At 40.8% G+C, this 23,594-nt stretch overlaps 1 protein-coding gene across 1 annotated transcript in view; it reads left to right on the top strand.

Moving 5' to 3' along the window:
• The window catches only part of LOC141790930 (transmembrane protein 132C), a 242,964-nt gene extending 220,907 nt beyond the window's left edge, over window positions 1-22,057 (top strand). The window contains exons 7-9 of the mRNA XM_074671095.1: window positions 13,256-13,529; window positions 16,054-16,245; window positions 20,046-22,057. Coding sequence (XP_074527196.1) covers window positions 13,256-13,529; window positions 16,054-16,245; window positions 20,046-21,212 — 1,633 coding nt within the window. The 3' untranslated portion in view covers window positions 21,213-22,057. The remainder of the gene's footprint in view (window positions 1-13,255; window positions 13,530-16,053; window positions 16,246-20,045) is intronic.
• Window positions 22,058-23,594: the final 1,537 nt, after the last annotated feature.

The following is a 23,594-nucleotide window of genomic DNA, read 5'->3' as shown; positions in this document are numbered from 1 at the left end:
TAATTTTAAAAAAATGTGATAAAGCCTGAAATGTAACAACCAGTCAGTAATGTAACAAAAGCACTGAGCCCAAAATGTAATAACAGACCTGAAATGTAAGAAATTTTTACATTTTGGGCAAAAAAGTTATTAAATTCCAGGTTTTATTACTTTTTTTTCCATTACATTTTGGGTAGTTGTTACATTTCAAGCTCCAATCAGGCTGGCTCAGGGAGTACCAGAAACCACATACTCACATTCAAAGAAGACAAAAAAAAAAAAGAAACATGTCTAAAGCCTGGTACAATAATGATTTCTGTCTGAACAGCTCATTTCTCTAACAGCTCACACTGTACAGGGGATGAATTTTCTCACAGCTGAGTAATCAAGAAGGTCACGACTTTGCCCAATGAGACGCACGGCTCACCTGAATGACAGGTGGCCACAATGTAGCAGTAACTTATGGGCTTGTCAGAGCCCGGCATGTAACAACAACCAAAAATGTAATAAAACCCCAAATTTAATATCTTTATCCCCAAAAAGTAACATTTCTTACATTTTGGGGTCAGTTGTTACATTTCAGACTTGATTACATTTATTATTACATTTTCAACCAAAGTTAGGTTGAGTCAGCATTTCCAATATGGCCCCAAATGAAGACAGACTTCAGTCAGAGAGACTAGATTCATGTGTTGTACAGTCTATGTTCCATAGACACCAGTCCAACAGACTGACAGGTTCAAGGTAAATTTGCCCACAGCAAGCACACAAAAAGATACAACGGTTTTCAACTAAATGATAAAAACATCTGAGCATTGCTCTTTTAAGGCACAAACATCAACAGCGATGAATGTCTTTTTTATCTATTTAGATTACCTGCAGGTAATTCTACTAAAGGGGCTCACTGGATCATTTAATCTTAATTTTATGTCATCTAAACACGACTGAACAAAAGCAGATACTCAAATTTATGATTATATCATAGAAGGTTCATTCATGCACAAATGGCTGAGGTTTTTTTTTCAATCTTGCGTTCCAAACAGTATCAGATTTATTTGAAACTAAATTGAGGATCTCTGCTTATGTAAATGTAGATGAACTCTCTTTAATCCTTTTATCTCTCATGATAGTTTTGCCCTTCCACTTTTCCTGTTTCTAGCACGTCCACAGTGTGGGTTTTTGTCCCTTTCTGCAGCAGCACCAGCTCTGTAACAATTGGCCTTTATTCCAGGTGCTGTACTTTATTTCAATCACAGCAGCATTAGATAAGATAATGACGAGAAGTGTGACCGAGCTGCACAGCGCCTGTCTCTGCCAGCACTGACAGTGCTGATAACAAAACAGCTGACCTTAGCAATACCGCTTGTCATTAGGACTAGCTTAAGGTTGGCTGCCATTACACCTGGTAGTCGTCCGTGGGATAGGTCATTATTAGAACTGTCTGGAGGTCACACCTCTCCCAGGGGGCCTCATCACTAACAGCACATCTGCCAACACCACTGTGCAGAGCTGCTCTGAAACTGTTGAAATCCATCAATTGACAGAGCAGCCATCAGCCTACCTGCAGTAATTATTCTGGAAAAGCGTGGAGGTTGGACTCGGACTTGGAGTCGTCCCACGCAGCAGTGTGGCTGCTCTAATTATCTCTGCTCCCCTCTTATTTTGAGTGACAGAGGTACAGCGCTCAACCAATGCCACGGCTTGTTGAAGATGTTGCTGGTTTGCCTTTATCAGCAGGGACAGCCAAGTCCTGTTGTCACAGTGGCTGCCAGGACCGTAGCTTAAGGGTCGCACTGAGCCGTGTTTCTCCCTGTCCTCCTCCCCTCTTTGTTTATCAGGGGATAACAGACGTGACCTTGCAAAGTTGCCTGTTGGTGAAAATAGGCACTGGTCCACTGTCAGGAGCCCAAAAGGATCTGAGCCACAGAGGGACAATAGCTTGTGTGGGACCCTCCTCTGTCAGCCAGGCTGGCGAGTCTGGGCCACAGTGGTGTGTGGGAGAAATGAGAAATAAAGAGACATCACACCTATAAGTGGGATAGTTGCAGATGCACTCCTTAAACAGTGTTTGACTGACACTTCTAGTAAGGCTCACCTCCTCCCTCCGTAAGCCCTGTCAAAACAGGGATGAGATAAGTCTTCGCAGACGGAAACCTAAGTGTAGGCGTAACACTCAGACATGCAACACTCCTTTAACACAACTTTCAAGATATGGATATTGAGATTCCTTTTTCACCCTTGTTTTCAAAAAAATCTCTCGGAGTACAAAACTCAGATGTCAATATTTTGACACCCATATGCCATAAAGTTTGTGCGGTAAATCCTGCTCACCCATAAAACAAACGGCTGTACTTGACTTCTTAACAAGACTCAAACAAAAAGAAAAAACAATTAGCTGTCATTGAGTAGAGCTGTGTTTGTACTAAGAGGGCAGCATTTTCTGTTGTATCTGTCTAACTGACCTTCATCATGTTATTGCAGCAGAAAAGAAATGCTGCAAAAACTTATAAATTAAAAAAGCACACTATCCAGGGGGAAAAACTGAAGTAAGTGGAACACACACACGCACTTGCACGTACACACACACACGCAAATGAATATGCAGTGCCTCCTCTGAAGTCAGATCTGGTCTAAAAGTGAATGAAGTGGAAAGAATTGTTTTGTGAAGCAGGTTCCTCTCAGCTCAGAATGTGATTTGAGTATTAGATTAACCTTAGATTGGATTTGGAGATGGCTGCGAAAGCACACTGACATATCAGATTCAGAACGGAGCTCATTTTCCAGCTTCCATACCAATCACCTGGATGTTTTAAATACTTGATTCTGATTGGTCAAACCCCCCGACAACACTAACTGTTTCCCATAAGCGAAGACCGTGTCAGGGACATCCTGATGGCATTTAGAAGCCCAGGTGTCAGAACAAAATGTGTTCAGAGTTTAGAGACATGGCATGTGCTGAGAATCAAATGCACGTCATTAATACATACAAAAACAGAGTCAAGGTGAGTCCTTGGTCAAATGCATTATAAAGAGAGCATGAATGAGGAGTTAAAACAGATTTCTCACTCTGTGGGTCTGAAGTGGTTTAATGTGTCCTCAGTTTCCTCTCAACCTGCTAGTATGCTGTATGTACCAGATGTGCTTTATAGGCTGTCAACATGTAGCCAGCCATATCGTGTAACATCACTGTCATAATGATAACTAGAAAAACACTCAGAGAGCGCACCTCCACCAAGCATATTGTGATTGTCACCAACACTTTAGTCCTACTTTAATGTTATACTCCATTTCAGCAGACTGTTTGCTACAAATTAGTGTTAGTTGCAGGTTTGTACGATAATTTGTTACCTGACAGTGTTGAAAATTATAATGACCCATTACATATTTCATATTCCAGATCTTAGTATCCAGAATATTGCCAGGATCTGGATCGTACTTTTACATCCGTCAGAAATTTAATGTGACCAACAATCCAACCATTTATCGTGGAGTTATATACACATATGATGAAAACAGCCCTATTTCACAATGATAAAGAATCCTTTAAAAAAATCCTGGATCCAGACGGTGATCCGGATCACCACATCAGTGATGATGAGTTAATTCATGTTGACTCTATTTTTAACAAAGAGCTGGTGCTAAAGTAAATTTTTTAGCAACAGATGTCACACAGCTACCTGTGTGTGCCTGTGTAACCTACAGTCAGAGAGGATCTCCTGCAGCCTTATTGGAGCAAACCAACTACAGGAAGAGGGGTGGAAGCTTTTTGAGGTTTAAATGTGAGGCACAAGTAGCCGACTTATTTTGACTTGAAAAAATATTAAAGATGACAGGACCATACTTAGAAACAAGGGGGTAATCGGAAGATAATTCAAGTCAGGGAGTAGAGCAGGAGACACGGTTAATAAGCAGGGGAGTCATAAATCGGGAGTGCTGGCAGGCAATTATTTTTGCAAAATTGAAGGTTTTTCACAAAAGCAACACAAAAATTACTTTCCCTATTAACTAATTACGTTTATAAATGAGTAATTCAGTTACTGATTCTGTTTCTTTTTTGGGAAAGTAACAAGTAACTAATTACTTCTCAAAACTTTTTTTAAGTAATATGCTCAACACTAATATAATAATAATGATAATAATAATAATAATAATGATAATAATGATAATAATAATAATAATAATAATATAATGTATATAATAATAATGTTAATAATAATAATAATTATAATAATATATAATGTATATAATAATAATAATAATAATAATAATAATAATAATAATAATAATAATAATAAAACATTGATTCATATTGCGCTTTTAGACATACTCAAAGATGACACAAAAGTGAAAAGAAAAATAGATACATACACAGAGAAACAGAAGTGAGAGATTATAATGGTGGGATGGTGGGTCTTGTATGCTGTCTCGAAAAGGTGGGTTTTGATTTGATGTATGAATGACAGGAGGGAGTCTGAACTGCAGATGTTTGGAGGAAGTGAGTCCCAGAGGGTTGCAGCAGCAGTGGAAAAAGCTCTGTTGTTTCTCTGTTGCGGTGCTTGGTACTAGTGATCGGGTCAGGAGGTTGGTGTCTAAAGATCTGAGGTGGCAGGTGTGGAAGAGGCGTTGGAGAAGATCTGCAAGACATGGGGGAGCAAGGTTACTGAGGGCTTTGTAGGTGAAGAGAAGGATCTTGAAGTGGATTCAGAGCTGAACAGGGAGCCAGTGGGGGTGCTGAAGGATGGGTGTGATGTGTTCATGGGAATGGGAGTGGGTGAGTAAGCGGGCTGCTGAATTTTGGATGTACTGTAACTTTTGAAGGTCAGTGGAAAGAGGACCATAAAGAATGCTGTTGCAATTCAGTGGTTATGAAAAATGAATGAGTGTTTCAGTAACAGAAACGGGGAGGGTACAGCAGCTAGGGCAAAGGCATGCTATGTTGTGGCGGTGGAAGACGGATGTTATCGTGATGTTACTAATTGGTGATTGGTGATGGTTTGGACAGAGGGGGAAGGGGTGACTGTATATTCACCGATGTTGAAAAAAACAATTGAGAAGATGGGAGATGGGATTTGGGACCAGTGATAAGGATTTCTGATTTGTTGCAGTTGAGTTTGAGGAAGTTGCAGTTCATCCAGGTTTTTATGTCAGTGAGGCAGTTAGCGATGGTGGACAGAACGGTTGGAGTGATGGTTTTTGTGGAGATGTACATTTGGGTATCGTCTGCGTAGCAGTGGAATTGTAGTGCTGAACTGGTGGGTTAGTCATTATAGGGGTTGTTACCTCTGCCAAGGAGGTTATGTTTTGGGAGAGTTTGCCTGTTTGTCTGTGAACAACATGACTCAAAAGGTAATGAACAGATCTTGGTGAAATTTTCAGGAAATGTTCAATATTGGAAGAAGTGACTAAATTTTGGAGGCGATCCAGATCACCGTCTGGATCCAGGATTTTTTTGAAAGGATTCTTTATCATTGTGCGATAGGGCTGTTTTCACTGTATGTGTATAGAACTCCACAATAAATAGTCATATTTCTTTGCAAACGATACAAGACAAGGTCACAATAATTTCTGATGGATGTAAAAGTACTATTCAGATCCTGGCAATATTATGGATAATAAGATCTGGAATGTGAAAAATGTGCTGGCTCATCACAATTTTCAACACTGTCCGGTAACAAGTTATTATACAAACCTGCATCTACACCAAATTGTAGCAGACAGTCTGCTGAAAAGAAGTATAACATTAAAGTAGGACTTAAGTGTTGTGTGACAATCACAATATGCTTGGCAGAGGTCTGCGCTCTCTGAGTGCTTTTCTAGTTTTAATTTGGATATCAACAGTATAGATGGTTTTCCTCATGCATTTTCAAAGCAGGTGGCTGATAAGAATCCACCGATAAGGAATAAAGCTTTGGTTGACAGCTGGGTCATCTCAACCTGTCTACATCCTAATTTGCTAAACCACCTGCTCGCTGTATATTGCACCTTATGTAAGTGGTTGTAGCTTACTGTTTACCTCTGAATCCACTCCAGTAATGTAAACACCATCTTATCACTGACTCAAACATGCTGTTACATCCTCTCTGATACAAAGCCTTTTGTCAAACTCGTTGGCTGTGAATGTCACATAAAAAAAAAAATGTTTATGCCAGAAACACTCACAAAACAACTCAGACGTATTTAACCAAAGCAATCAGTGATGAGAAACTTTCAATTACTGCCATGTGAATAATTGGAAGATGTTGACTAAAGTCATTGGCAGGTGCTCCTTTTCTCCTCTGTGTTTATTATGGAAATGAGTTGAGAGCTAGCGATAGAGCAGTAATTTATAAAAGGAGAGCACACATTTAAAAAGAAAAACAAATGTTTGATCAGGAATTCATGGATCAGAAACCTTGTTATTCTGTTGGAATGAAGTAAATCAGAGAAAGTGCGACATTTTATGCAGCTCAAAGTTCCTTTTGTTTATACATGAATTGGAAGGCCAGCCTTTAATTAGCCGCTATGGACTCAGGTAACCCAGAGAGAGGAATCCATGCATTTCATTAAAAATAAAGATAATATTAACTAGATGGACTCGAATAACCTCATTTTGGTCTGGAAAATGGATGCAGCGTTCCTCCTCTGCGTGGGAAATGACAGAGAAGTCAAAAGTGGGGGAGTAAGCATTTATGAATATGCATTAAATGTGTCATGTAGGGCACGCAAAGGCACAGCTGATCTGCTATTTTAATAACTTAGCGTCACAGCCATGTCTAAAACTGTGCTTAATTGAAACGGTGAAAAAATAATTCAGAGATGTGTTAGCAGTGCTTTACGATCACAATCAAAAGAAATGCATCCATCACTTCATCCCCCCTTCTGTCTCTCCTGTAACCACCAACAACTCAACTGAATCCTCATTCATAACATTGAGTTTCTTTCCAGCTTTAATCCAGACCACATGGATTAAGGTACCAAATCCTCCTGCAAACAACACGCAAACATGTCCACACACACTATCTAGGCAGATTAAGCGTTAGTATTAGGTGTCCTATAAACCTATTTTATCATAAGTGATGGTGTTCCTAAAAGTCACTCCACAGTTCGTTAAAGTGGAACATTTTCTGTCTTTTATTTTGAAGTTTTCTGTTTTTCTTTCACTTACAGCACTTCTTGTTTAATTGAAAAAAAAAAACTTAAATTGATGTTGGTACACTCGCCTTTTTTTGTCATCTGACATTGTAATAGACTTAACTTTGAATTCAGTTTGGAGTTTGGATGCATACATTTTACAGATCAACATCACTGAGATCACATCTTAATAATAATAAACTCTGAACAAATACACACATGAAAATAATATCAGTAAAGGGAAATTTAGAATAAAACACACTGACAGAGCGAAGTAATTTGTTTCTCATTAAATAAAAAGTAATCAACCCAGACTCACACAGCTGAGACAAGCTTTAATAGTGAAACATTTGTTTATTTATAATTTGGGTTTTCAATCCAGTCGTGAGTTTTTTAAAAGCACTGTTAGATTTTGAGACAGTGTCACTCTTCCGCTGATGTCTCTTCATGACCTACATAGTGAAATGAGATTACCAGAAACAAGATTGGTTTCTTCTGTACACTGAGGTTTAGTGACTGTATTCGAGTCAGATTTTCCATGAAACAGGACTTGATATCCGGCACTTCCCTTAAAGTGTCTATATTTAGAACTCCATGAGGAAAGTTTGGCAGGGAGATGTAAGTAAGCAGTCAGGGGGAGTTTATTTCCTTAAATCTGTTTCTTTTGACATAATGTTAATACTCATGGCTGACATTAGAGCTGCGTTAGTAAAAGAATATCTGCTGAAGTATTGTGTATAGAGAGACTGTATGATTGGGATTTTGCTTGGTATTACAGCAAAACGTGTGCTGGCAGAGAATATTTCACTCCTGGTTTTGGAAAAAATAGTTTTACTGTGCATTCCTGGGACACTGGATCACTTATCATGACAATGTAGATGTAAAAGTAATGATATACCAATACTTCTAGGCGCTGCAAGCAGACTGATGGTGATGAATCAAAGTTCACAGAAGTTGTTGCCATGTAGGATGAGCTGAGACAGACAATTCATGCAGGACATGAAAGCCATACACCCAGCTGTAATCAGCTGACAGGCTTGTTAGAGCCCTTAATGTAACAATGACCCAAAATGAAAACATATATATTTTATATCAAAATGTAACATTTTGGCAAAAAGTTATTAAATTTTGGATTCAATCAATTTCTCTTTTAATAACATTTAAGGCTCAGCACTTTTGTTACAGTATCGACCAGTTCTTACATTTTTTGTTTGTTGTTGCATTTCGAGCTCTAACAAGGCTGATGTTCGAATCATTGTTTACAACCTGACTCAACCAATCACAGCTCCAATGCTAAGACTGTGTATTCAAACACGTCTCACTAATCCGTGCTACACCTATGCTGCCCACACTCTGCTGCTGTCTGTTAAACATCACCTCCTCCACCTAAGCCTCCTCCTATTAAGTCTATATGTATTTACCCATGTGTGGAGGGATATTGCAATGCAGTCTCTGGAGAACCAGAGCAGGCTGCTTGGCTAACCCAGGGAGCACTCTGAAAAGCAGAGCTTATAACGCAAAGCACATCTTTATATCCATTTGGCAGTAAATGGTTAAAATCTGTGATAAGAGCGTTCCTGATTGAAAATTATTGTTGTAGCCATCACTCTTTATCATCTAAAAAGATGTCTTGAACAAAGAAAAAATCCGTTTTCCATTTAGCTCATTGGCTGCCAGCCATTTTCAGAGCATCTCAAACAATCTTTTAAGATCCACACAGTATTGTTTACCATGACTATGTAAACACCAAAACTACTAAAGAAGTGTAGACTCTTTTCCCGTGTCTCTCTTCCTGTTTTTGATCCAAAAAAACAGAGAAATTGTACTTTCTTTAAATTTTTCTCATCTCGGGCGCTCCATCCTTTGATCCTCTCGATGGTCTTCATCATCCTTTCTCACAATTGTGCCACTCTTTCTCTCTAAACTACCACGACACATATTCAGTCCAAGTGTGAGCTGCCTGAACTTCTGTCAGACTTGTAATGCGTCTTCATGGCTGTTTTCGAATTTGCTACATACTGCCTACTACTTTCATAAGCAGTATGTAGTATGACTGTTCAGTTGGGTTAATTTTTGTTGTATGCTACACTGGTCTTCAGTTCGAAGAAAACGGAAGTTGGCTACGGCTGACTTTTTTTCCCCAAAAAACTTTATTGAAAATGTACAAAATAAACAAACCACGAGTAACTTATCTGCAAATATATTGCCAGAGAGAGCATTTTATATTAACTTTCAGTGGTGAAGATGATGAGGATTTAAAGATAAAAAAAATGGCTCTAACATTTATATTCCTCTGCTACTCCAGTTGTTGTTGCTCTGCTCTCTACCATTTTCACTTATGATATGGGACCAGGCGCGTTGCATTGTGGGTAACAGTAGGCGGAGCAGACTGGCCCGATGCATACTGTGGATTTCTCCCAAATCAGTACATCATCCGGGTGTTTTTCTCATACTACAACTCTGACATTTGTTCGCATACTGCATACTGCATACTGCATACTGCATACTGCATACTGCATTTTGGTTGAATCAGTAGGCACTGCTAGTATAGTATGCAAATTCGAAAATGGCCCATGTCTCTGTCATCTCGCATCTTCTTCTCCTCATATCAATGCTGACCTCTCATTCAAAGAGGGCACCACTGCCACCTACAGTAGATTACACAAGGTCCGCCAGACCCTGCCTCCCCCTCCTGAAAAGCGCAGTTGACTTTTATAGGTGCAGCAAATAGTTGTATTGGAATTGACGTCAATAAATGTCAATAGCAGCCAATTAATTCAACACATATATTGGCAAAAGACACATCATAAAGACAGTAGGTGACTGTGGTCATGGGAAATTAAGTCTTAATCAGAGAAAAAAAACACTACCACTTCCATCCAAAGGGGTCACCAGAGTCAACACAGCATTAAAAACCCTTCACAGTACCTTCTATGTTACAGAGATACTTTCACACAAAGCTCAGGGCCTTTGAGATTCAGAGATTAAAGAGAAGATAAATAGTCTCCTGATTTGTATTCAAACACCACTTCCCAGTCATAAAAGGCATTCATCACAGATTTGTTAAAACACAACCAAGGTTTTGATTTTGTTCATTTTTCTCTAGGCCGGATCTTTTGGTACTCTTGAACCTTGCGGGGTCCACCTTTTGATGCTGTGGTATCCACAGTAGATTCGTCCTTTTCTGTGAATGGCTGTCATTCAGTTTCATGTGAAGGTTTTAAGCCCTTAACTCTGAATCTCACTGTGCTCTCGGCTTTTCTCTGGAGCGTGCAGCAGCTAACATCTTTATTCCCACGGCTTCGCATGCAGTCAGATTTCTCTGGGGATTCAGACAGAAAGAGACAAGCAGAGCGGATAATCGCAAGAAAAACAGTTTAAGAGATTAATTTATTCCCCTCTCCCCTTTATCATGATCACAACATTTTCTGGTGTTTTTGTTGGTGTGTGCGTGTGTGTGTGTGTGTGTGTGTGTGTGTGTGTGTCAGAGGGAAAGGCAGGGGGAAAATGTGGATGAATTCTGTGGCAGAAGGCAAGTTTTAGTCTCCACTACAGTAAATGATTAGTAGTTTTGTTGACGAGGCACTTTTCTTTTTGCGAGTGTCCCAAATGTGCCCAAGTGTTTGACTGAAGAGCTGTAACAGCATTTATTTTCTTCAGATCAACTGTTTAAAACATTAACGATAAAGCTGTTTGTTAAAGCAAAACAAAAAAAACAGTTATGGGCAAAATGGAATGATATTGCAGCTGCATTGAAACCATTTAAACCTAGTTTGTCACGCTCAAAGCAGTTTTTGTGTTGAGAAATAGCTGAGTCTCTGTTGGCTGATTTGTCGCCTAAAGTCATAAAATTAGATTTGCTGGCATCAGAGCAATCAGGGAGAATATTTAGCCAAGCAGTAAGGAGGTGGAGACACGTTCAGAATCCAGACTGTGGGATCTAAAATGGTAAAGGAGAGACACTGAGGGAGAAAATAATAGCCATACGCAAGATTGATCTTCTCTGAGTCATCTAATCAACAGCAGTGCATCATTTCTTAAGCTGTGTCAGTGAGCTCTGTATGAGTTACAGTTCTGTGTGTGTTTGATGGAGGCTGTGTAATTAAAAGACTGCAGACAAAACTACCAACCCTGTGTCCCTGTGGAATGCTGTGCTGATGTGCTTTTTTTTAGTCTATAAAGTTTGAGATTCACAGAGTGATCTGAGCCCCCTTTTTGTTTCTGATTCTGCTCTTTCATGTGGAAATAATCACCAATTACTCAAATGTTACATAGCCATCATTGCAAGAGTTCAACCGACACTTTAAAACCTTGCACCAAAATCTATTTTTGTGCACCGACAGGCGTGCAGTCTTATAACGAGGTACGGTCAGGCTTAATGTTGGCACACTGCTGTTTCAAAGCATCACACAGAGGTTTTCCAATTGCCCGACAGAAACGAGTCCAGAGTTAAAAGCTTGGTATTTTCCTTAAATGAAAAGGGCGCTTTATTCAAACAGCAAATTGTGTTTTCACAGGTGGGTTCACAACACAATTACACCACTCTTGATGCACACAGTGACCCTTTCCCTGACATAGTTATATTACTTTCAGCGAGTTCTTTCTCCGGTGATAAAAGAAAATGAGGACATGCTGACAGATACTTCATCCAGACTTTGATGCCTTTCTGTTTGAAATATAATATTTTTTTAAAGCAGTGTTCAAATTTTCATCCAAATAAAAAAAACTGCACCAGGGTTAAAGTCAGGTTTTCACCACAGTCTCAGTTTGTCTGTCTCAGCTCATCCTAACTTCTTGGTTTCACAGAAAGCATGTGCACTGCATTCCTTGCACACTAAAGCATATCTGGGCTCACTCTTCTCAATGCTCATGTTTCTACAGCACATCCCACTGTGCATCTGAGGGTGTGGGCAGAAATTTTATGAATCCCATTCATCCTTTTGTGCAAAAATTCGCTCCCCTGCACAAAGCATGTTGGGATACCATACAAGCCGAGCTGGCAGCACTACCATGAAACAAGTTTTCCCTTATTTTGTTAAAATCATTCATGCAGATAAAACAGTTGTTTACTAAACACACCTTGTGTTTGCTGGTTTGTTGGAGACTTCTGAATTCAAAACTATGAATCTGCAAAGGTGGGCGGGACTTGTCGGTTTGCACACAGACCAACTGATCTGAAAAACTTTTCTGGGCTTTCAGCTTTCTAAAAATATGCCTCTTATGTATCTTTATTTTTATTTTTTCGAAAACCTGCGTCTAGCTCTCATCAAGATGAACAGAGCAGGTTGACCTGAACAGGGAGGCAGAAACAGAAACAGGAATAGGATCTGGTCATTTTTTTGGACAAAACTCTGAACAAAATCATGACTGTAGAATTACATTCATATCGTGAGCAACAGGTTTTAACCTTTCTTGGTATCTGTGTGCTATAAGGCAATGAAGCAAGACTTATCTAAAAAAAACATCGAGCTTACTAAGAAAATAGAAATCCTTTATCAGCATAGTGTGCTTGACCACTTTAGAAATTATATCCAAATGAAATGTGCTTGAACCACAGAAAGGCAGAATGACCTGTATGTTTTTAGGATTAAGGTTAAATGAAGAGTGTTCACACCGTTCTTATGAACCTGATACTCACTGTGGATTATGTGCTCCCTGCTGGTTTAGAGCTGTAGCTGTATTAGTTTTAGAGGAATATGGCATGACCTGTCAGGAGTTTCAAAGCCCATTTCCACCAGTGAAAAAAAAGAAATATTAAAAAAGTCAAAACTATGAGATAAAAAGTCAGAATTATGAGATAAAAAGTTAAAATTATAAGATAAAACTCATCGTTATGAGATGAGAACGTTGAAATTATGAGATGAAAGTCATATCTATGAGATGAAAGTCAAAACCAGGCAGGAATCTGATGCACATGTAAAATCAAGAAAGGGGGGACATGACTGTGTTTACCACATGTCATAGAAATGTACTGAATAGCTGTGAAAACATTTCAAAAATACAAATATCAACATCATTCTGACTCTGGAGAAAAAGTCACAGGTTGCCTTGTGTTAGTGAAAATTATCACGGCTGTACAAAACTGATTGTAAAATAAATAAATGAATATCATTGGTGTTATTATTTTTTTCTTTTTTTTTCTTTTTTTTTTTGTTGTTGTTGCTAGGTCTACACGGGAAAGTGATGATGAGGATGATGAAGACAGACGAGGACGAAGCTGCACCTTGCAGTACCAGCATGCCATGGTTCGAGTCCTCACCTACTTTGTAGCAGAGTCCGCTGACCCTCGAGGCCAGACCAACTTCCTGCTGGGCTCTGATTGGCAGGTGGACGTCACAGAGCTGGTGTGGGACTTCCTGAAGGTGGAGGACCCTCAGACTGCACAGCTGCTGGACAGGAGGATACTGGTGGGACTGGATATGGGGATGACCACCATTCAGGTAGGCCACATTTGCCTGAAATGAGCTCTGGGTAAATGTTTTTTTTTTAAGAGAGTCCAGGACTTCTGTAATGGAGCAGTTCCAAGTGGCTGGATCGAAGATAATGTTTTCTTGTTCTGCGGGTGTGACAGTGCCACAGAAGTCAAGCTCAGCAGCATGAAACACCACAGTGAGCGCAGTGAGTCTCAGTCACAGAGGTTGTACACAAACTCTCCTGGCTGCCAAAATTACTTTGCAGAGAGACACAACACAAGAAAACTGTAGAAAAGCTGCCACAAGCTTTCTCATGCCAACAAGTATCTAGTTCAGACCAACTTTTGTCTCAGCTACTGTTGAGCTTCTGACAGCTCATGTCTAAATCTGGTCTGACTTTGTTTTGGCTGTTTTACCACATTCTCAAATCACTGTAGCTCATCAAATATTGTTAAATTTGATAGAAATGCTTTCTTACACTATGAAAATAAGTCCCTTGTTTCGTTAACCAGCCATGGTTTCTGAATTTCATATCACAGCTGGTAACTTTTCTCACTTGGAAGCAGCTTTGCTAATGAAGCTAAACACTTGGTCCCTGTGGTGACTGACTGTAACCCAGATCTAATCCATGTGTCCCATAAACCCTGTTGCTGCCTGTCTACTTGTCATTCTTATCAGTGTTGTGTGGACAGCCAGAGGAGGATCTGTTGAAGCTCCTGATAACACTGAATATGCATTTAGTCATTCTCCCCCCTGCCATGGTAAAAATCTCTTGAAGCTGCTGTTTTATTTGTGTTGAAGGATCAGGGCGTTCTTTCATTATTGTGGGGCATTGTACCTAATTGTCCCAGAATCTGAGGACAAACAATGTGAAATGCAGCGGTGAAGGCTGCCAGTGCCGTTGGCAAAGGGTTGTTTTGGTAATCACAGAATATAATAAGGTTATTATTCTCATGGCTGAAAACTAATATGGTAATCACCACATGGCGGATGTTTGAATTATTTAAATCTAATGTCAGAAATGAATTTCCACTGAACCCCCTGACACTTCACTGTCGTTCTTTGACACAAAGATAACAGCAGAAGTCACTGACTTGCTGTATTTTTACTAGAACCTTCTTTTGTCTGGTGCAGACAGGTGTTTTCTGGTGAGTCTCAGCCTGCGGTGTAGGCTCTCAGCAGAGTGCATCCTCCCCCTCGGCCCTTTGGTTTGTCAGACTCTGCAGGCTAACTGGATGACTATCAGCCTCCTCATGACATCTGCGTGTGTGGGAGCTGCTCCCTGGCGTTGAGATCTCATCTGTTTGTGTGCAAATGTGTGAGTGAGTGTGTGTGTGCGCCAACATGGCTCCACCATTACAAAACATCAACGTGCTAACAAAGCATACAGAAACCATAACCGTGCCAAAAAAGAGAATGTGACAGCTACCCACGCAGCATGACGCATATAGAGACAAAGGATGAAGAAATGAATCTAGAGAAAGTTGAACGCACAACTGAGGACATTTATCATAAATGAAGTCAGACTTCCTGCCTCTGTTGAGGGGTTAAAGTGGATCTTTCCTGTGGATTACCTGTATTAATCAAGGGGAATGCAGTCTTACCTGCAGGAGGTACGGGGGTTGAATGGCAGCCAAGTGAAGCTGTTGTTTGATCTACACAGCCTGAGAAAAGAGATAAATCAAAAAAGAGGTTCTGTGTGTGGTTTTGCATATTGCGCAGGGCCTTGTGAGACTTTTATGCCAGATGAAACAGTTGGAGAGACATTTTCTTAAATCACCTAAAACTCACGCTAATCCGCTTTTTTCATGTCAGTGACATCTCCAACGCTACGTGCTCATTGATGTGATGTTTTTGCATTCCACTCGCCAGGAATCACTTGTCAATCAAGCGGCGTGACCGGTGGAGGCATGTTTCTGCTGGATTTTCAGCAGACAAAGTTTCTGTGGGTAGTTGTGCTTTTCTCTGTTCGGCTGTGGTGCTATTGTTGCTGATTTCTCCTGGGAGGGACCTGCCCAAGCCTGGGTGTTAAGTGCAGGAAATGAAAAAGCTTTCATGAACAGCTACACAATAGGTGCAGTCACCACTGTGAAGAAGCATGGTCGTAATTGATCACCTCTGGGTGTAACAGGTTATTGCGTGACAACCACATATTGTGGAAGAAACCAAACATTTCTTCATTCATTAAAATTCTTGAAAGACTTTGTGAATGTTTTTTGTAATGGTTATGAAACAGAGTGAAATTAATATTAATGTCTCTTTGTGACCTTCAAAGGCTACAAAAATATTGGCAACAAGACTGACAATTTCCGAATAGTAATTTTCAATGCCTGTAACCTCTGGCACAGGTAAATGTGATGATTTAAAACAAGAATATTCACTAGTATGACTCATTTTATCGTCACAAATAAAGAGAGCTTGTTTTGCTTGGAGAAACGACCTTTTCATTCACAGAGATCAGCTTGTTAAGACAAAAGTTTGACTTAAAATGTTTTTGTTAAATCCCCCTTTTTTTTCTCCCTCTTCTCTGTCTTGTGCTTGTTCCTCCTAGGTCTTGTCTCCCTTGTCAGACTCCATCCTTGCAGAGAAGACTGTCACAGTGGTGGATGACAAAGTGACCATCACTGAGTTGGGGGTCCAGTTGGTGACCGGCCTCTCCATGAGCCTGCAGCTCAGTCCGGGAAGCAACAGAGCCATCCTGGCCACCACCACCACACAGGAGGTCCTACAGAGCCCCAAACAGGTGTGACAACTGTTCACGACCGCTGAAACTATACAGTGTTTTACAGATTTATTAGACCAGCTGTCATAAAGACAACAAAACCAACCAGCCTAAGAAATGCATTAATTCATTCGTTAATCACTTTCTTTCTTTCTGAGGTCCCCAAGTTTGGATTCTTGCATGTGTTGTACATCACTTTGGACAAAAGTAACTGCTAAATGAAATTGCAGAATGGTAGAAATTTCTTCAACACATCTCCATGCTACAGTGGCGTTTTGCAATCACTTAAAAAAATCTGGTTTTCCGAGATACTATCTACCACTATAAAAACAGGATTCACATAATTCTATAAATGTGCATCCTTTTAGGAGACTTAAGTGGCGTTTTGCTCCATTCATTCAAACAAGTTAGCGTTCTTTTAAGGAAGGGTCTGCAGGAATTTTTGTCACTTGTTAGTAAACAACATTCAAACTGGGCTCCTCCTCCTTGGCTCAGTGCCAGCTGCAGCGCACACCCACAGCCTCCTACTGAAGCTACGTGAACACACTTACTGGCCCCTGTGGCATTGTGTTTCTGTGTGGGAGAGACTTGAGAGCCATGCACCTGACTTGGCATGTTAGCACAAGCTAATCGTGGCTATTTGACACATAGCTAGTCAGCAGAGAACCAACTCACATCGCTATTCGTCCTGTGCTGCTCTCTAAGTGGCCAGAAGTGAGTGAAAGTTGCTTTACTTTGGTTGTGTTTATCTTCCTCCATGCTGTGCCCGCCATCATAGTTGCTCTGGATAGTTTCTTTGACTCGCTTACGAACACGCAAAGTCACTTGTGCATTGGGTTTGGTACCTTTCGCATTTGAAATGATACGGTACTGATGCCAGGTACCTGGCAATCGGTACCGGTTTTGATCGGTACCAATTTTCTGTACTTTTTTGAGACCAGTATCATTTTTTTAAATAACAGAATTTAAACAGTTTTAAATTTAACATATCTATTCTTCAATATATAACCTTGTAATGATGTGTTCATGTCCAGCATGGAAAATTGCCTTCTCTTCCACTCCCTCACAGTCATAAGGATGCATTTAGGTACGTCCACATGGTTCCTTTTGGTTTTACATGAATTGGTACGTGGCTCTTTTGACAGAATTTGGTCTGTACCTATAAAAGTACAGAATCCAGTACCCATCTCTACTTGTGCACCTGGCACACTTTGATTGGCTGATGTAACCGAACATCATCAGGCAGAGGAGGGGGTTGAGGCAAATACAGACACTGACACACATGTAAAGAGACCCAGAAGAGATGATTGAGCAGGATTATTCCTGTAAAAGTTGCAGACTCTACTTTTAGACACTTAATCAAAACTGTAAGTAGCATAAAAATGTCCAGTTATTCTGTGTTCAGTTTACGTAAACAGTATTACACCATGGAGTCATTTCCTATCAAGTTCTGACCGTTTCAGAGCAATTGGTGTTTTTGAGTTAAGGGTGACCCTGCTAACTGCTAACTGCTGCTGGACTGAATGTGTCATTGATTGTGGCCTGAGGGTCACCAATTTGCAGGGTTACACTTTATACTGAAACACCAGTGCCTGCTGATATTCTAAATCCAGTTTTTACTCTGTTTATTGAATACAACCTTGTTAAAACAGGAAAATCAAATATAAATTTAAAAAAATGTTTTGATGAGATTATCTCTTTAAAGCAGGATTTTTTTTAAGTGAATGCAATGCGCCAAGGTATCATGCAGACTTTTCCACTGACTCATTATATCTGTTGTGTTAAAACTTTAAGACATTTTCCTCCTCCCGGAATTTTTGCATATTTTGCTAACTACAATCATACTCGTCTCCTCTGAAACAGGGAAAAACAGAAACATCCTTGATGCAATCTTTGCTCTCCTGCCAGCTTGATGTAGCTGTGCATGTTCTTTGCTTCTGTAACTAATTGTGGATAAATATCTCCATTAACTGTGCCAGAATATGTTGTTTTGTTAGTAATTAAATTAAATCAACTTCTGAGTTGCTTTAATCTGATCTCGTTGTTTTGTCAGAATAAAGATTAAAAAGAAGTTAGAGGTTTATTTGTCTGATTAACACTAATGCATAGTGGGTTCCTGCTAAATCCAAAAGAACAAAGATACTGTTTGATTTTTTGAGTAACTAAATGAGATAAAGATAAGTTTAATCTTTTCTCAAGCTGAGATTTCCTGGTTCCCACTTTAAAATTGGAGTCTTGTTCTTGCCTCCATATCTGAGCGTGAATCAATGGTATCTCAAGATTAAATAAAAGTCAAGGCGATTTTGTCATTAGCTTCCAATAAAATTTCATTCCTTTGCACTATTCTCTGACATTTCATCACATAACATCAATAGATCATCTGCAAAGATGATGATCAGGTCAGTCGATAATGAAGATTATCCTTGACGGCAGCGCTGTTGATGAAATATTTTTATACTACATTGACATAGAAAAATAAATCATGAATTGTGCTCTGCTCACAGCCCTGTCTGTCCTACCAAACATAGAGAAACGTGAAAAAATATTTTATGTGATAATGTAGATCCTAATCTTTTAGATTAAGTACTATTTAACCAAGATGTATAAAGTGGGACAAGGATGTAGCATCATTTTACAGTAGTTATTAATATTATTTAGCATATTAAACCATGTCCCTTTCGTCATAAACTGATGAACTATAGGAAGTAATAATTTTTCTTACCAGGGTTAAAACCTTGCACTCTGCAGTCTTTATCACAAAGCTTCCTGAAACAAAACACTTTCTTCTAGCTTCTCTTTCATACTCTCAAGCTCCTCGAATGAGCAATTTTGCTGTCAAAGAGTCATGCGTGTGCGTGAGCTGGTGTACACTTGTCTTTTTGTTTGTTCAAACCCCCCCTAACCCTCTGAACTCCTCGGCTTGAAAGGGGAAGTGTGACAGAATGTCTTTCCTTGGGCAACTAATAGAAACTGGAGCATAATCTCAGAACATGCAACAGCAACAGCTCTGATTCTGTACCAAAACATGACACACACACACCAAACCATCATATTCCACCCTGGCTACTTTCAATGTGGCCACTTTGATCCGTCCATCAAGCCTCTTTAGTTCTCTGGACTGCTCCTTTTTTATTTCTACTCATTCTCTTCCTCCAAGTAAGAAGGATTGGAGGGCCATTTATCAGGCCTTTCTCCCCACGCAAAGTGTAAAGATAAGTATGCAGCTCTGCACTCTGAGTCCCCTGGTGTCAGTAATTAGGGAGCATCGACAGACCACTGCGGGGATCTACTTGTGCGCCTTTGGGGATTTGTCCTTCTGCAACATTTAAAGGGGAATTGTGAAATTGTAGTAGGATGAGGCTTAAAGGGGCTATGTAAAGCAAATCCTTATTCCCTCGAACAATGTTTAATATCCCTGTTTGATCGTTTCAGCCTATCTTTTAATCTGTATTCCCTTAGCTTAGAGAGCGTAGCTGCTGAGTTAGCACAACCTCACAGCTTCATCAGATTGGTTTTCAGTCACAGTGTCTTTTGAAATCATACACATCCATATCCTGTTTCACTATGTGATGCTGTGACAAAACAAACACTAAATACAAATAACCGAGGCATGATAATATACTCCATAGGCAAAAACCACCTTCTGGTTGATACTGCAACTACTTTAAAGAAGCTCAATCATTCGAGAGCTTTTTCGCTGAAAGCAGAGGAAGCTGATCCAGTCTGTTGGAACTAGATGCAGTGTTTGTGCTCTATAGCTTCTGCTGTCTATTTATATATCTCTCTGACTCTGCTTCTCCTCATGTTGTGTGTCTCCACAGGAGGCCTTGATCAGCGCCTGGCTTCAGTTCAGCGACGGCTCTGTGGCTCCCCTCGACCTGTACAATCCTGACTTTTTCATCCTGACAGCAACCTCCCTTGATGAGGAGGTTGTGACAGTGCAGCAGAACCCCTCTTGGAAATGGCCTGTCATTGTCACCGAGGCAGAGGGCCAGGGCCTGCTGGTCAGGGTGGAAATGACAGTGTGCGAGGTCTGCCAGAAGTACAAGCGCCGCAGCATCCTGGCAGCGGGGAACTGTAACGTCAGGGTTAAGTTTGGTCACAGTGACAGCTCGAGGGGGGGGAGCAGCGACTACGGCCCTGATGGTGATGAAATGGAGAACCGAGGCAGGCTCTCCCCCGCCCAAGACAGAACTGGTCTTGACACCCACTACTATGGCAGCTCTATCTCTGATATGGAGGATGGGGTTTTGCGGCGAGCCACCACCACTAGAAGTGCAATAATGCGTCGGCCCGATGGGGATAAACTATCAGATGGAAGCCAGAACATGCCCATAGATTTCGCTGACTTCCCTGCACAAGTGGACCTGCCCCGTGGGCGCAACATGGATGATGACCTCATGCAGACTACACGTGGGCTCACTGACCTTGAGATTGGCATGTACGCCCTGCTGGGGGTCTTCTGCCTCGCCATCCTGGTCTTTCTCATTAACTGCATATCCTACACCCTGAAATATCGCCACAAGGAGCTCTCAATCGAGGGCCAGGAGAACATGAACCACGCCCACGACTGGGTATGGCTTGGAAACGAGGCAGAACTTCTCGAGAGCCAGATCAGCCTTTCTCCCCAGCAGGAGGAGCAGACCTCAATGATTGACTCCAGCAGCGGTCTCGAGGAAGGCAGCCACTTGCTAAACGGAGGCTCTGGCCAAAAGAACGTTCAAGGCCAAGTGCACCGGGCGGCCGACACAGCATGCATAGCCAAGGACAGCAAAGGAGACTCACCAACCACCAAGAGGAAGCGAGTCAAGTTCACCACATTCACCACCATCCCCTCAGACAGTAACTACCCCACTGTGAACACACTGACTGGAAGCTGCAGCCAGGATATTAAGTGGGTGTGCCAAGACGTGGAGCTGGGTGACTCCAAGGAGTTACGTAATTACATGGAAAGGTTAAATGACAGTGCTTTAAAAGAGGTGGCATAATGTACCGTGTGCACTTGGAACAAACTCACCCTTATGCCTTTCAGAAGACGGTGGGTCTGAACACAATCTGGGCCCTCAGTAAGTGAAAGAAGAGAACACTGACTTCAGAATCACCCCAAACTGCCAAAGGGTCATTAAACTCAAGAGGACTGTCATTAATACACAAGTAAATGATCACAACTCACTAACAGAAAATGTCAATGAATAAGGATATTTGGCGGTTACTTTTCTCATTTGTTTATCAGATGATAACCTTTGTATCCTCATTTTATTACAGGGTTTATGTAGAACCAAGTAATGGTCCCAGGACTGATCTGCAGCAGCAATGAACTGTGTTTAATCAGATGATATGTAGATTCCAAAAACAGACCGCAACGTGACAAGATAGATGTTCGATTCTGTGTGCACATTAAATGGTTTTGAAAGTTTTGTAACACTTTGGATATTAATTTCCTACACCAGGTCTTTACTCTGCAGAAGATTCCAGAAAAAGCCAAATCAAGCCAAGAGAAATTCCTGCATGACGTTGGAAAAAAAAAAGGCACAAATTTCCAGTTCATTCTCATCCTCTCTACGTGGCAGAAGACCTGTTATGTATATACTGAACAGTCTCCAAAGCATTGTATTGTTGCTCTGTATATTGTATTTTCATAACATTTAAGAAATACACTACAATGTCAAGAGCGTGTATTAGCTTTTATTGATCCCAGCTTCATGAGGCCTTTCATTTGAGCGCTATGGTTAGCTTAGGAACATTAAGAGGACAGGCCAATTACTCATTCTTCTTTGTATCACATCCCTGCAGTTTACCCACCAACAACAGGAACACAACCTTCCCCCTTCTACATTTGTGGGGTGGAAGGAGGCAGTGACAGTCAGCATAAACTCTTCAGATCAGTGACAGTTTATCATTTTGTCACCCTCTGCCCCTTCACCATATTTGGACATGGGGTGTTTTCACGTGATGTCATCAACTCAGAAGACGGCCATGTTGGAGGCACTGTCATAACAGAAGAGAATTGAGTTCACAGGTATGAAGGATTGCTGTCGCACAAAATGGTAAATCATTGACGCGTGTTTGGCTGCACTAATCGATCTGACCAGGAAAAAATAAAAAATTATCGCAAATCCAGGTGAGCAGTGTAAGCGATTGTCTGAAGAACGGAGATTGTGGCTCGCCAGGCTCCATCAGGTTTTTCAAAAGGAAATAATCAGGACATTTTAGTCTGTTCACAATGTTTCTTGTCCCAGGCACTCATGCTGAGACTGATGCCACTGACCCCTAATTTACACATACAGCATGAGCTCAGCGGCATGCACTATGCCAAACTTAGAAACCACTCTAGTCAATTATTGCATTCACACAGCACGCACTGCGGTTGGTCCATGAGCCACTGATGGCTGTGCATGGCTGTTTTGCTGTTAGTCTATTTTTGCCATAGTACGCTGCAGAAACACATCAATCTCTGCAGGGCAGCACCTACCAAACAGGAGAACAAAAACAATCAGAGTATATGATCATTTCAAAGTAAAGCACCATGTTCTGGCTCCCAATCATTCATCTCATCCTTGTTTATCAAAACTATGTCATTGGCACATGACCAGAAGTCATTAGCAGGTCAGATCCAGATGAAATTCGATGTCATGGATAAGGAAAAGTTCATCTTGGAGGCGGAAAACATCGTGATTCTATACAACACAACACATCCTTTGGCATAAGTGCACCAACAGAAAGAAGGCATGGACTGAAGGTGCCGAAGTTTTGGGAGGGCCAGGTGAGTTTAACATGCTAATTAACTACCATGTAAGTATGTTGTCCCTACAGGAACATGTGGTTCTCCTGTGGTCCAGCTTCACTGGAGTGAGCTGCACTGTGCTCCAGAGATGCATCCAGTATGAATTGGCACCCGGCCAAAATACATGGCCGGCACAGCACGGTGCGCTGTACGTGTGAGGTGTGTCGATGTTTCAGAAACCATCCTGTCTTGTGCAGCTCCTGCTTTTCTGGTTTACTGATGTCATCAATGTCATGTTCATTTGAATGAAACACCTTGTAATGAAAGAGAACAGTAGCAAAAAAAAAAAAAATCTTCAAAAAAATCTTTCAAATCTTTAATTGGTATTACACCACAGGGCACAGTCTTATACATTTTAAGTGTATGGGGAGGAAACGTTAGCTTTGGCCTAAAAACATGGTACATAACAGTTTCCAAATAGGATATGGAAGGTAGGGTCGCAGGTTGGTCATGTTTCTATGAAGTTCTCTCTCCCAACTATCAGCCTGAGTTTCTCACAGTATCTTTCTTTATCTTGCTGGCCAAGTCCTTCTCAATAAGCTTTAGTGTGCCCTGTGCATTCTTCAACATCTGTTCACATATAAGA

The sequence above is a fragment of the Halichoeres trimaculatus genome, unplaced genomic scaffold, assembly GCF_033239565.1.
Source record: "Halichoeres trimaculatus isolate MK-OKI-2021-1 unplaced genomic scaffold, fHalTri1.1 fHalTri1_scaffold_5, whole genome shotgun sequence".
Classification (NCBI taxonomy): domain Eukaryota; kingdom Metazoa; phylum Chordata; class Actinopteri; order Labriformes; family Labridae; genus Halichoeres; species Halichoeres trimaculatus.
The sequence above is the reverse complement of the archived record's forward strand: the minus strand, read 5'-3'. Positions and strand labels throughout refer to the sequence as shown.